The following is a 14,157-nucleotide window of genomic DNA, read 5'->3' on the forward strand; positions in this document are numbered from 1 at the left end:
TTTTTCAGTTTAACAGTGTGGATATCTTTCTTAATAATGGTATTAATTGTATTCTTAGCTCTACTGTCACCTAATAAAAGCAGCAGTTGATTTTCTGCCTTACTTCAGAGAGAGGCAAACTGGTCTGTACAATTTGTCAACTAAGTGAATACACACATTAGTAAAGTATGTGAGCAGGGAACAGCTTTCTTCCATCTGTAGGATGATTTCCTGTTAGGACTTTTTTTTAGAAGTGAGACTTGAGGGAGGATGGTGAATGTGATGGTCAGTGGTACAACAATAGGTGTGAAGTATTGAAGGATGGGAGGGATTCTGTGTAGAAGATAAAAAACTGGCACAGTAGATGAAGTGAAGAAGGTGAGAAAAATCCTAATTAAAAAAAGAAGACAATAGAAAATAGAGTAATGAGGTAGGAATGCAAAATTATGAACAGCTTTGAAAATAAGTTTGAATTTGATGTTGTGCAACGTGGTAAAATGATAAAGAAATTCCAGTAAAAGAGTGGCAGAAAGTGATGAAAGAAAGCTTTCTCAGCAATGGCATCTTGTGCCTAAGGCTTTTTTTCCTAGCTGTATCCTGACTGAATGTATTCCTTGCTTCTGGAAATTTGCAGGAGTAATCAGCAAAAATATTTAATTTTTACCAAAGAAAAATTAATTCTAAAGGCGCATAATGATGAACATGAGAGTTACACGGGAAGAAACTGAAGGTGTGTGCAGGCAACCTGTATCCTTTTTCCCTCAGAAATGTTACTTATATTGGTTTTTTTTGAGAAGTGCAGTTGATGAAGCGTAGACCGTGGATGAATGTCAGATCAGGTTCTGTATTAACTTTGGTTGCTCTATCAAGAAAATACTTTCTTTTAATATAATTATTTTACTTTGATAAGCCGATGAATTCTTACTTAATCCCCTGTTATAATCCCTACATGAAAGAGGTCATATTATCAATGTATCCGTAGTTATCTGATGGATCAAGAGATTGAAGTTTGCACTACCTTTGGAATGCTCTTTTTTTTAGTTCTCTGTGCCGTAGGAAATTGAAATAGACACATGTGAGCTGCAAGGTGTGTCTGTGCTGGCTCCTGTATACTTACCTCCTCTTTTCTTTCCCTCATCTCAGATTGTTTGATGTGTGCACCGTGTCACGAACAGATAGAGAGACCAAGTTAACGTTGGTGTTTGAACACGTGGATCAAGACTTGACTACTTACTTGGATAAAGTTCCAGAGCCTGGAGTGCCTACTGAAACTATAAAGGTATTTAAGAAGAAAAATGTTGGGTACTCTTTCAGAAAGTGTTGGATAAAGACAACACAGATAAATCACAAAGACCTTACTCAAGCAAACTGCATTTTGACCACATTTAGTCATATCAAAATTGAGTAAAGCCCAGCTTGGGGCACAAGCTGCAGAACAACAATCCATATTCACTAACCAATGTATTTTCTTGGTGGAAATTTTGAGTCTTGAGTTCCTGTGACTATTTCTTGTTTTAGTGCAGGCCTACCAAATTTGTTCCAAACCATTGAGAATGACCTTTGCTCACAGCTGTAGGCAGATCATTTAGTCCAAGAGTGCTCGAATCTTCCTTAGGTAGAGCACTGACAATTGTTGGCATGTATAATGTAAGTCCTGTGCAGCTACACTTTTTCGTTACTTTTAGTTTCCCCAGGAAACTCCTTTCATTTCATGTCACGTCCTTCTGACATATGTAGACACCATATAGACACCTTTTGACATATGTAGTTGTATATACCTGTCTGTATCTCACAAGAGCAGGTGATGTTCACCATGGGTCTGTGGGGCCTGAATTGAGCAGTGAACAGAGGCTCAAGGAAGAGGGTAATACAACCAGGTGTTGTAGAGACTGGAAGGGCTCTCAGTAACTAGGAGGATGGGCATTAAGTTTTCTCATCACATCATCTCATATTCTGCATCTGCAAGGGAAGACCTCTTCCCAAGATACGATGTGCTTGGTACTAAAACATGTATTCCAATTCTCCTCCTGGGAATTTCATTGTGAAGTGCTACATCAAGGATCATAGCTTGAAATATATGACAGAATTTTTAAGCCTGGGAAAAAAAGCAGAAGGGCTAATGTTCCTATATTTTGATTAAATATCTAACATTACTTTTTCATTTTTTTTGTGTGATGAAAAATAATGCGTGCTTTCAGAGAATGATTGCCTTGCATTTGTATAAGTACTTTCTGGAGGTATGTTGTGCCTTCTTAGTCTGGCAAAGGAGAGAGGGAGGAAAATAGAGAAAAAAACGTAAGAACTATTTGAAATGTAGTAGTAGTAGTATTTTTTGTTAACAGCTTCTAACTCAGAGGTCTTTGAGTACAAAATAACATTACACAGATAAAGATCTTTTTGCTTGTATCAAAGTCACAAACATTTAGCACCACCCAGTTCCAAAAACAGTGTTTTTAAGCAACCCTAGTGGATAAAATAAAACTTAAAATGAGCACAGCCTTGATTCAGTCCCTGCGGAAGACTGAAATGTACCTCTAGCAATTAAAGGGCTCTTTTATGTTAATGTTTTAAGGGTTCCGTGGTCTTCTAAAGCTTTGATGGTACATAAGGGTTCTGTATATCAATGTATCTAACATTGTAATAACATAAAAGGTAGCAGGCATACTGTCTCACTGAATAATTGAAATACATGGGAACTGAACCACCAAATCCCTGAAATCTGTTTGAAACATCTTTTGAGCTATCTTTCATGTAAAGCAATTGGAAGAGGTGAGCATTGCACTGAAAGGCTTCCAATTTTCTAAAACCCCGTTCTAAATTTCTACAAGTATATTGTAATATGAATGCACGAATATACATTTCATGGTTGTCTTTTACTTGTGAAGAAAATCATTGGTCATACTTTTTAAAAGCGCTATTCTGCTTACACAGTTTGTAAGTTCAACTCAGATGATATGTCTGATAATTGGCACAATAAAAGAGAAAAAATTAGCCATGCAGAAACAAAGAGGGAGAATAATGTTGCTTTATGGACAGGGCGAGTCCCACCAGAAGAAGTTAGTGAAGGTAAAATTCATCTTGTGATACATCTACCTCTTTTCAAATGGCAGAAGAAAAGTGTAAGAGGCTGTGTCATAGAATCGTAGAATGACTTGAGTTTACTTGGTCTTTGTTGATTTTAACATTTGCACAGTAGCTGTTGTGTCCTTGAATTCTGCTTAGCGCTGAAAAAAAAGTAATAAATAGAACCAGTTAAATTAAATTGGACCTTATTGCTTCACTGTTCATGTATCTTAAAAACATCCAGTTTGTGAAGGTATGTTTGCTGGTAGGTCGTGATCATTGATGACGTGAGGAAGGTTCTGAGGGCTTATTCCTAGCATATTTCAATATCTTTCTAAAGATTATGTCTGTATGGATGTTCCTGGTGGACACTGTGGCAAAGCATACTTCTCTTGTGGAAGGGAAGTACTGCCGTTTTGCAGCAACTAAGCATTTGACTCAGAAAACATACATCATTAGATTATAATCTGACTTTTTATAGTTTGGCTTTTGAGGTTAATATGGATTCATACTTCATTTATTTTCCAGAATTGCAGACAATTTGTGTAGACTATTTCCCCTCATTACTAGCACAGTACAGAACAACTGCCAGCATTGTAAGGCCATCTGTTAAAGTTCTGTGTCAGCAGCACAGAGGTACCAGACAAGTTGAGTAAGCTCTGCACAGCTCAGGTAGAAAGTTCTAATGTACCTTTTCGGCACCATGGTGTAAGCTCAACAGTTGCTGGTGGAAAGTGAATGATATAAAATTCCAGTGAGAGGATTATCCTCAAAGATCCTTTCTGTGTGAACTAAATACCGTCATTATACACCATCTGAGGGAGAGGGACTCAGCTTTTGCAGGTTTGGAGTGTGCTAGGGTTTTAAGTTGCTCTTGAGGATGATAAGTGACAGCAGTACCATTTTGAGAATTCCCTTTATGTTCAGCAGATAGCAAACAGTAGCAGTACGGAGAAGACAACCGTGTAGATAATTTAAGTACGTCTAAATATTTTGTCTTTATGCTGCTCAGCGATGTTTTTCTAGTATTTGAAGTCCTTCAGCAGGAGCCACCCCAGAAGGTATTTTAGGAACATGTCCATTGGTGCCCATAACATGATGGAAGAGGAGCAGTTTCCTTTTGAGACATTGCCTGGTAGTGGGAATATGTACAGAGGATGTAAGGCAAACATGCTCAGTTCCCCTCCCTGTCTCTAGAAGCATGAATGCCTATTTCTGTGGCTGTAGTTCTAACCACTGAGTTATAGGTTTTTCTGAAAAGAGGTATTTTAAATCTTTTCTATTGAAGTGCTTCCATTTTTTTATAAGGGAGTTTTCATTGGGCTAGAGAGATAGACAGCATGACTCCAAGTGCTCGTGAACATGGCACTCACCTCTGAAAGAGAACTGTGAGCCATTAATGTCTTTAAATCCTGGATTATAATCCTGCTTGCTCTTGCTTTCTTCCTGTGTCACACCTGATTAGTATTTGTTCCATATGGGAAGAATCAGAAGCAGCAATGACAACATTTTCCTTTTCTCCTCTCTACTCACCTTTTCCTCCCCTCTTTCCTTCCTGGGAAACTTTAGGGTAGTTTCTTTGTAAACTGAAGGTATGAGATCAGTTTCCTTAGGACACAGCTGTTAGTCATGCATACGCCTTCAGTAATGTTAAAACATTAATGCCATTAGCAATTCAGAGAGACTTGGCTCATCAGAGAAGGGAACAGATCAAAGATCTCTCGTATAGCAGGGGCGTATGTTATTTCTTGTGGGATGCAAGAATTGCTGGGGATGACCTTCTGCTCTGGTCTGCTGACTAAGAACCATCATGGCATTCCTGATAGCCTGGAACAGGGCAGTCAGACCATGAACAGGGTTTAAGGTATGTCTTTTTCTCTGATATTACTGATTCCTCACTCAAGTGAATGGCTTTTCTGAATATTGTTTTCCTGTTTTTCCCTTGCATAGGAATCCTAGATCTCTATCTCATTCAGACATACAAATTTTGCTACTTAGATGCCTAGCATTTAGACAGTACAGCAGTGAACCCAGTTTCCGTTTCTGGATTTATCTGATAGTAGCCCATGAATTGTATTTTAAAAATTATCCCAGTCAGGATAATAAAGGAAAAAAATGTTACTGTTGCATCCCTGTGCACTCCGTGCAACTTGCACTGCCTGCTAGCAAACCAGGTGGGCTGGTCACATCTTTGCAGGCTCTTGCAAAATTAATATGAAGATGTTACTTCTCAGAAAGCAAACCAGTGTTCACTGCTGCGAGGTGAGTCATCATCAGCCATCTGCCACAATTGTACCTTCTCAGTCGACCACGTATGAGATGTGGAGCAGATGTCACACAATCATGCAATTCTGCAAACAGCACAAGATATTCCAGGAAAACACATTCACCCGTACTGACAGTCTTCAGAGTGGGGCCCTGTTTAGCAACATCTCGGTTAGAAGTTACTCCTTGACGTATAAGCACACTAAAAAAGAATCCACAAAAATTAAAAAGAAAGATACTAAAGGAAGAGCTGTTTATAATTTTTTCCCAACAGTAAGAAAAAAGCAAGGCTTAGTGAACCCACAGAAAATTGATCTGATCCCCAGCTGATACAGAGAGGTGTAAATCCATTACCCTCAGTGAAATGATGGCAGTTTACAGCTACTAAGGATCTTTGTGCAGCATTTTCCAAGACATTTTGTTCTGAAGCCAAATTATAATTTAGAGTTGTCACTGTAAATAAAAGAGGAACAAAATGGCTGAGCTGTTTAGTTATCGTGGGTTACATCTTGTAATTTCTTTTCTATCGTCTTACTATCGGGTTGGACAGCTGCATGGAAGGGCAGTGGGAAAGAGTACAGGTGCCCTGCACAAGAGGCAGCTCAGAAGGAAGTGTGTCTTAATGGAGGATGTTCTCTGAATGTCGTGGTTCCCTCTGTTGCAGGTGTTGTCATTTCTTTCCCGTGTTGCTGCTCCATGTAAAGACAGCCACATCTCCCCTGATGTGGTGGTGAACGTAGTAATGCATGGTCTGACCAAGGAGCTGGAGGAGTCCTGATTTAAATGAGGACACTCCTCAGCGTGTAGTGTTTTGAAATTTAATGTTGTATCCGTACAGTTACTTCTTTAACCTGGATCGTATTACTATCAGTGTACAGCCACACATTTTATTTATAGTGGACTTTCATCTCCAAATCCCTGCTCTTTCCAGATGCAAATTCAAGCATTTTCATACTGATGATTTATAGTTGTTTTTCTGCAGTGCTGTAGCCTGAGACCTCTGTTGCTTGCAGCTGATAGTTCATAAAAATGTGAAGCACTCCAATAATTTTAAATCGCCCTGTCCTGAGCGGTGATTTAAAATCACTGGAGTGCTTCACATTTTTTCAGTTGTTCCAGTTTGGAAAGCAGTCAAGCAACACTGTAGAATAATGCATGAAAACAACCTGCCTGGTGTAATAATTTCAGTCTCTCAAAGCAATGACACTGGATTAAAATGTCACAAAAGATGCCTGTGAAGGACTTAGAGACATCTCAACCTACTTTTCTTTTACGGCCCAAAGTCTCAAGGCAGCAATATGGTCCATTATGGCCATTGCGGCCCTAAGGGATGTGTCCTCCTTTGAAGTCAGGAGGAAGCTGGGGGGTCCTCCATTGTTTTCAACAGATGAAGGGCCAGAAATCATCTTTATTTAGGAAGTCAAAGGGAATTGAGCAACTGAAGAGATTCTAAATTGTGGTAGGGATTGGAGATTCAGCCTTTGGTAGATGAGAATTTATAATCCAGTCATTGTAAAATTGCAGAATTAAAGGCTCTGGAAGTGAAATGTTGCTATTTGCTGATTGAATCCCTCTTAATTCTACAGAACTGGGTATTGGTGTGATGCAGTATGCTGTTCTGGATTCTCTTGAGGGGCTCTTGGTTTATTAGTGATGCTGGGTTTTTGCTGTTGGAACATCAGTGTGATAGTGATTGCTATAGTGATTGCTATAGTGATTGCTATGTGAAATGCTTGGATGACACTAGAAGAAAGTAAATGTAGCAGTGGGGCTGAGCGGCCAGGCAGCACATCAGGCATTGCCACTCTGTTCAGCAGTGAGCCAGTGGCCGTTCCAAGGAGCGGGCAGGATTTCTGAGATGCTTTCCTTTGTCTGTCATGGTAGTATGTGGTCACAATTTGCTCTGCGTGTAAATCCTCCCTCAGTAACCAACAGAAGTGTCACTCATTTTAAAAGTCCTTGCCTTCATCAAAGATGCAATTCTGCAGTTAAACTAATTAGGAGAAAGCTGTTGCAGCTCATAGTGTACTCGAAGCTGTAGCAGAACAATAGACCAAAATGTTTGGATTTAGCCATGTTCTAAATCTTGCTTGCAAGCCATATGTTGCTTCTGACAAGTAATTTGAAGGTCATACTGCAGCAGATGTGAGATAGAGAAGAGACTTTCAAAGAGCTATTCTTGATTTTTATGGGGGCAGATAGGGATCGTTGTCTTAATAGTGTTTCTGTACTGGCAGGAGATCAGACCCCTATGCCTCTGCATACTCAGAAACCCATACCTCACCCCAAAGCAAGCAGACAGTACTGGGAAGAAGAGACAGAATGGTGCACATTGTGGTGATCCACGTCTTTGGGAAACCTGGCAAACGTTTATTTTCATGTTGAACTGAGCCAATCTGGGACAAGAAGCATCACTACAAGATACCTTTCGCATACCTTTCTCAGCAAACCCAACTTGTTACAGCTCAAATTCACATTGGAACATTCATGAAGTACATGTATTTATTGATAGCAAATACACAGATGTAGTGTAAATTAATTCAAAAGGTGGCCACAAACAGCTCTTCACTAGTGTAAGAGTAATACTGTAATCAAATATGTTGTTACAAAACTCTATTTTCCTCCCAAGAGAATATAATATTTCTGCACTGTCTGTGTGCACTTCTTACGTGCCAGTGAGCAGTCAGGTTTATTGCATTCCATGGTAAAAATTAATCTGAAGTGAGTTACTTCAGTGGCACATTGATCTACTCAAGATATGTTGTATTCATTTCTTTTGTATGTAGATTCTGCCTGAAAATAAAATCCCGTACAAATAGATAGGGATTTGGGGGGGGGGGGCGTGTTTTCCTCCATAGAACTTAAAATTAGCCTTAAGAATTTTTTTATGTATTTCATGTACAAATATGTAGCCACATAAGCACGTGCATAGGCATATAATTATTGTATTGGCCCCCTAATATAGATGCAGCAAAAATGCTGCGATTTCAGCAAGTGTGAGAAGGAGAAAAGGAAACTTGGTGAGTGTTGCTCTGTCCTGTAGGGAACTCGTGATACAAAAATAGCTGTGGAGAGAAGCGTCCAGAATGGGCAACTCAAGTGCTTAGAGAAGAGTCACATGGACAAGAACACAAAAAGGACAGCAGCTCGCCTGCGTGTGGGGAATGTTTGGTGTGCACTGTATTTATATGTGTGCACATGGAGGCATGCTGCACATATACACATACATGTATACATATACCAATATACATATATGACTGCTGATACTCCGAGTCCATCCTGTTAGGGCTCTGTTCCAGCTCACCACCAGGTACAGCTGAGCTGAAGGCAGTTGTAGTAATAGCAAGGAATAAATGTGACCTAGCTGAGGCTATGCCTTTCCTTCCTGCTTATGTGTGGGACCAGAGACTAGGTGGAGATCCTGTATCCCACTCTCCTCTGCAGGTAGTGGAGCAGACTTGGCTCCTCCCTGCTTTCCATCCTGTGGCCATCAGGGACAAAAGTGCAGAGAAGCACCAGCCAGTGCTGGCAGACAGCTACATTCAGCTTCTGAAGCAGTCAAAGCCATAACCTCTGACACTCAGAGAATTTCCAGTGTTTCAACTCAGTGTTCTCTGCCCATGCTAATCCCATTTCCCAGCCCTTTTTTCCTTCCATCCTTTCCCTCCACCTTCATTTCTTCATCTCGCTTTCACTCTGTGTTTACACAGGATGGTATTTTCTGTCCTTTCCCTCCCTCCACAACTTTTCTCTCTATCTCTTTGCTTTTCATTTTCTTTATCCCCCCTAACCAACTCTCTCATTAAGAAATAATATGGAACCATCTCACTGTTTCTCCACCTGGGGTCTGTCTTGTCCATTTTATTTGTCCATTTTATTTGTGAGCTTTTAATGGAACAGACTGTGTGAAAACCCTTGACTATACAATGCCCACCCTAATAGGTCCTCCTTTTTGGCTGCCCTTTAAACAATACTTTGTTAAACATGAGTCATGGTAATCAGATTCCGCACCAGCATTATTTGTCTGAAATTGTGCTTCTCTGTTCTGTTTGCTCCCCACCAGAGCCACACTTCACACATTTGCACAACTGCTTCCTTTATGTATCACTGCTCTGTAATCAGCGTGTGGTTCATGTTACAGGTTTCTCAGGTTTCAAAGTGAAATAAAATGAGCTTTCTTCCATTTTGAGAATATCCTTCTTTTTAAGAAGTCCAAACAAAGACACACATTATTAGTAAGTTCTCAAGCAGCTGCCAAAAGACAGAAAATTAAGAATGGAAACATGAGTGAAATAACAGAAATACTGTTTGGTGTTTGCTCTTTGTGCAACAGCAAGGAAAAGTGTTTGGGGATTAAAATGATTAATTTATTTGTAGTTTTCATAAAGCAGACGTGGCTTTGTAATATTTGCCAGTGTCAGTGCTCCAGAGCAGGACATGGGTCAAATCCTTCTGTGGTGTAGCTCTTGGCTTCTTAGGGTTACTCCAAGGTTGACTGTGGTGCAATGCTATTAGCATCAGTTAGCAAGCAGCCTTTCAGTTGTTTTCATGTAAAGCATGAACAGCTTGCAATTGAAAAACAGCTTAAGCTCCTAAGTCAGAATCTGTCCTTAATTTGGAGATTGGAAGCCTTATCCAAAAACTCGTAAACATTAGTATTTTAGTTTCTTCTGACTGCTGTGTTATTGTTACAGCTATAAGTACTACTGCTAACGTCACTATACATAAAGCATCTAAAATAATGTTGGAATATACATACCTGAGCCCTTCTGGCTCAACTTCAGACTTTAAAAGAGGAACAGAGGCTCTGCTCCAGCAAAGCACTTAATCTTCTGCTTAATTTTGTGTAAACAGAATGCTCTAACTATAGAAGAAGTGAGGTTGAAAGGCTGCAAATTGGAGGAGCTAGCAGAGTTTGGATCAGTTGTTATCCTTTATTAGAGACCTGAGGAATTCCAAAGCTAGAGCAAAGAAGAAATGAAACTGTTGTTTCTGTAGTCTCAGATGAGTCATAAACATGCATTTTGGTTGTGCTTTGTCAGACCAAGGAAGTTCCCTCAAAATGTATGTGTAAGCAATGTCTGTATCTTTGGAACCAGACTCCTGACTATTTACAAAAGTGTGCCATAGTTGGTCATCATAGTAAACTGACTCAGTAACGGAAGAGGACTCTGCAGGATCACAGGTTTAGCACAATGGTTTGTTTATTTCTTTTTTTGTTAATATCATAACTGTTCTGACCACAGAATTTACCCCGTTTGCCTTTGAAAATCATGACCCTTGGGAATACTCATTCAAAAGAATCTGATTTTTACCATTCTGACCAATGCCTAAAAGCCAGCACATGATGTCTTTGTTAACATTGAAATGCGTCATGCCATAAAGAGCCCATTGAAATGAATGGATTAATTGCAAAGAAGATTACGGCCAAACAGTTTTCACTGCTGCTAAATATGTGACTTTACGAACAGCACCATAAAATGTTATAAACCTTGGTAAAATGTCTCATTACTTTGATCTCTGCAATAGGAAGCTTTGCACTGTAACTTTAAAATGCCAAAAAAAAAAGAAAAAATCAAGAAGACGTTAGCCATCTCTTAAGAGCATTTCTTTTTGAAGCTAATAAATTCAGCTGCAGAATTTTTGTTCTTTGTTTTAGGATGTGACAGTTTTGTTGCATAACTACAATTAAGGAATCTCAGAAGGCTCCAAAAGTTACGATGTTCTGTGGATGCAAATGCAGAGTCATTTTTTGTTCATTTTTACAGCAGGGAAGGGGCACAGGAATGGCAGTGTGTTGCCTTTTTTTAACATCTAGTTTATGATTCATTCTGATATATTCTCTTGTTTGGAATTAACTTCAGACATTCTTGTTCTGACAAGAAGAGTAAATATTTTAGCAGGGACTTTTTAGAGAGAAATTTTTGACAGTAATATACTCCTCCCTTAGTGTTACAAAGAAATACTTGCTACCCAAACTTCAACTCGGCATTTTAATGGAAAGGGTTCCAAAAGAATACGTAGGATGTTACAAATGTAAAATGTGTTTAATGAAAGAGTATACAGATGTCTTTCATGTATTTTAAATAAAAATGTCTAATTTGAGACTTGGGAAACTCAACAGTGATCTTTGAGCCATATGCTTGTTATTACAATAGCATGTTGCGTGTAACTGTCATTCAGTGAGAAACAACACAGGCCAACAAGGAAAAGAATATAAAAACATGAAGTTAAGGAGGGAATGACCATCTGACAAAGCATTTTTGGTTATGTTTTTGCCTTGATTAGAATATATCACTTTCTTGCTTTTTGTTTGTTCACATAATTCCTATAAATGTCTGTAAGTCTTATTGTAGACATAGGAAAAGGAGAATAGAGGCCAAGCTGCGTGGGCTATAATGAACCAAAACTGCAAAGAGATGCATACTTGACAGAGAGTTTAAAATAAAAATAAAACCACAGTTTCTTTGCTCGGTTTCTGGAGCAGAAAGTCGCAAAACAAGCAGAAAACTTTTGGTTCTTGATGTTAGGTTAGCTTAGCTTCCTTACCTCAATTGCTCTATTTCAGACTTTAACCTTCGTTTCAATGAAAAGAATTTTAACCTAATTCAGATTGGGCTTATGTCTGTGAAACTGGGCCGTGGAAAATATTTCAGAAGTAGCTTTGGCCTTATGTTTGCATTTTGTTCCTTTACAAATGCGGTGGAGGTAACCTTGATTTGTTAGTTAGTGGAGTCACGCTTTATTGTGACAGAAAACTAAGAACAGTCCTTCAGAGAAAATAACAAAGACCTACCCCATGGTGATTGATGAGAACGTTGTACAAGTGAAATGAGCTGGAAAGTCATCATCTTGTCTTTTCCTTTGCCACAGGAAAAGCATAACAGAAAGATTTCTTTTCTTCTGGTTCTGATAAGGAGTCTAACGAAGCATAAGGAGAGGTTACACAGCATGGAAATGTGTTACACCCAGCTGCTCACTAGCTTGCAAAGCTGCAGTAAATAATACAGTTGCTATTTAATAAACAAAAGAAAACAAAAGTCCTTTGATGGTGATCCCTCTCTCATTTGTTCTTCTAAAGATACAGTTTGCTTCTGCTTAATTGACTGTCCTTTTGGAATAACATAGAGTCTGATATTGTATTGTATGATTTGTAATGTTTTCTTTGTTGATAGGGAAAACAAAAGACATCTTTCTAGGGCCTGATTCAGCAAAGCACATGTGTATGTGCTCCAGGTTGTCTGGGTCATAGCTAGCTTTGTCCTCATAGCTTTTCCATGAATGGTTACAGTGAAGATACACAATAAGACATGTAGTTTTCTCTTCCAAATTAGCTTACGTAATCGATAGCATACTTTTTTTGCTTGTCACAAGTTAGTCTTTAGAGAAATTATGCGTCTGTCACAAGCAGCATTGGTTCTATGCATCATTTGTGACATTTTATTCTTAAAAGATACTGCTTTGTGGAAGTAGTTTGTTCCATTGATAAGCTCGTTTTAGAAATTAACTTCTAACATACCCTTGGCTCGTTATGTAAAATTTCTTCCCTTAGAATTTATTCTGTGTAGCATTTGGGGGCTGGGAAGGGGGAGGATGTTTTGCCTGCAAAATACAGGACGCAGTCTTCTCCACTCGCAAGAAGACTACTGGCTCTCATGTTGCACCTTTCTTCCCCTGCACTCCCAAAGCAGGGCCAGTTGCTGTCTGCTGTGCTAACACCAAGAAATAAGGAGGCTCATTGCTCATTGTGTCACCATGAGTTGAAAATACCTCTTTTTTTAAGAACCAGTCAAGTGTTCAAACGAAAACAAGTCCAGGTTTACATTAATTTGCACTAATGTAAATCAGTGTCACTCTTCTCAGAAGTGGAGGGACTATGGCCTGTGACACTTCGGAGACACTTGGCAGATTTGTGGGACCGTGTCTCACACTGCAGCTGCTCCTAGTGGTGCTGTATAATGGTGTCAGACCATCTGTTAGAAACGAAGACGTGCTTTGAGCAGACACCTCAAGCATCTCATCGCCAGTTACCGTTTGTTGTATCTGCAGTGCAGCAGTGAGCTACTGAGGCATGCTCATACCTGGCACCTTCTGCTGAACTACTGTGCTTGCTGATCACGTGTGGGAGGTAGAAACCCAAAGAGATGAAGTAGGACCACAGTCTCTGAGAGTGAGTGTGGGAAAGGAAATGGTTGAGTCCCTCGGTTTGCTCCTCTCAGGCAGAGGAGCTGAGGAGAGGTGGCTGCAGCTCCTGGGAGTGGAGTGCAGCCTGCAGCTGCAGAGAGTGGAGGGATAGCACTGAGCTCTGCTCTGTGTGACAGGACGGGGCCCGAGGGAACGGCATGGAGCTGCGTCAGGGGAGGGCAGCTGGGGTCAGGGAAAGGGTCTGCACCACAGGGCAGTGAGCGTGGAATGGGCTGTCCAGGGCTGTGGGCACGGCCCTGAATGCTGGAGTTCAAGGAGTATTTGGACAACGCTCAGGGTTTGGGTTTTGAGTGGTGCTGTACGGAGCCAGGAGTTGGACTTAGTGATCTTTGTGGGTCCCTTCCAATTCGGGATATTCTATTCTATAATTCTGTCCTTGTAGGTCCCTTCCAAGTCAGGATGCTCTACGATTCTGTGATTTTAATAACCTATGTATGTGGCAGGGAATGGGCAGCCATTCCCCTATGCTAATGCTATTGGAAACTTCTAATGCTTTTGATGAAAGCAAAAGGTTTTGTGCGCTTGCTTCACTCCTCTTGCAAAATATCCCCTCTGTACTTTGTCTGTAGGATAAAGTGCCTGTCTGTTCACCTTATAGTCCTTTTGGTTCAAGGACTATAGATTTTTTAATTTAATATTAATACA

At 39.9% G+C, this 14,157-nt stretch overlaps 1 protein-coding gene across 1 annotated transcript in view; it reads left to right on the forward strand.

Moving 5' to 3' along the window:
• The window catches only part of CDK6 (cyclin dependent kinase 6), a gene marked incomplete at both ends in the record, with an annotated part of 119,630 nt that overhangs the window by 25,719 nt on the left and 79,754 nt on the right, over nucleotides 1–14,157 (forward strand). The window contains one exon of the mRNA XM_079538133.1: nucleotides 1,123–1,258. Coding sequence (XP_079394259.1) covers nucleotides 1,123–1,258 — 136 coding nt within the window. The remainder of the gene's footprint in view (nucleotides 1–1,122; nucleotides 1,259–14,157) is intronic.

Source organism: Tetrao urogallus (genome assembly GCF_951394365.1).
Source record: "Tetrao urogallus genome assembly, chromosome: 7".
Lineage (NCBI taxonomy): Eukaryota > Metazoa > Chordata > Aves > Galliformes > Phasianidae > Tetrao > Tetrao urogallus.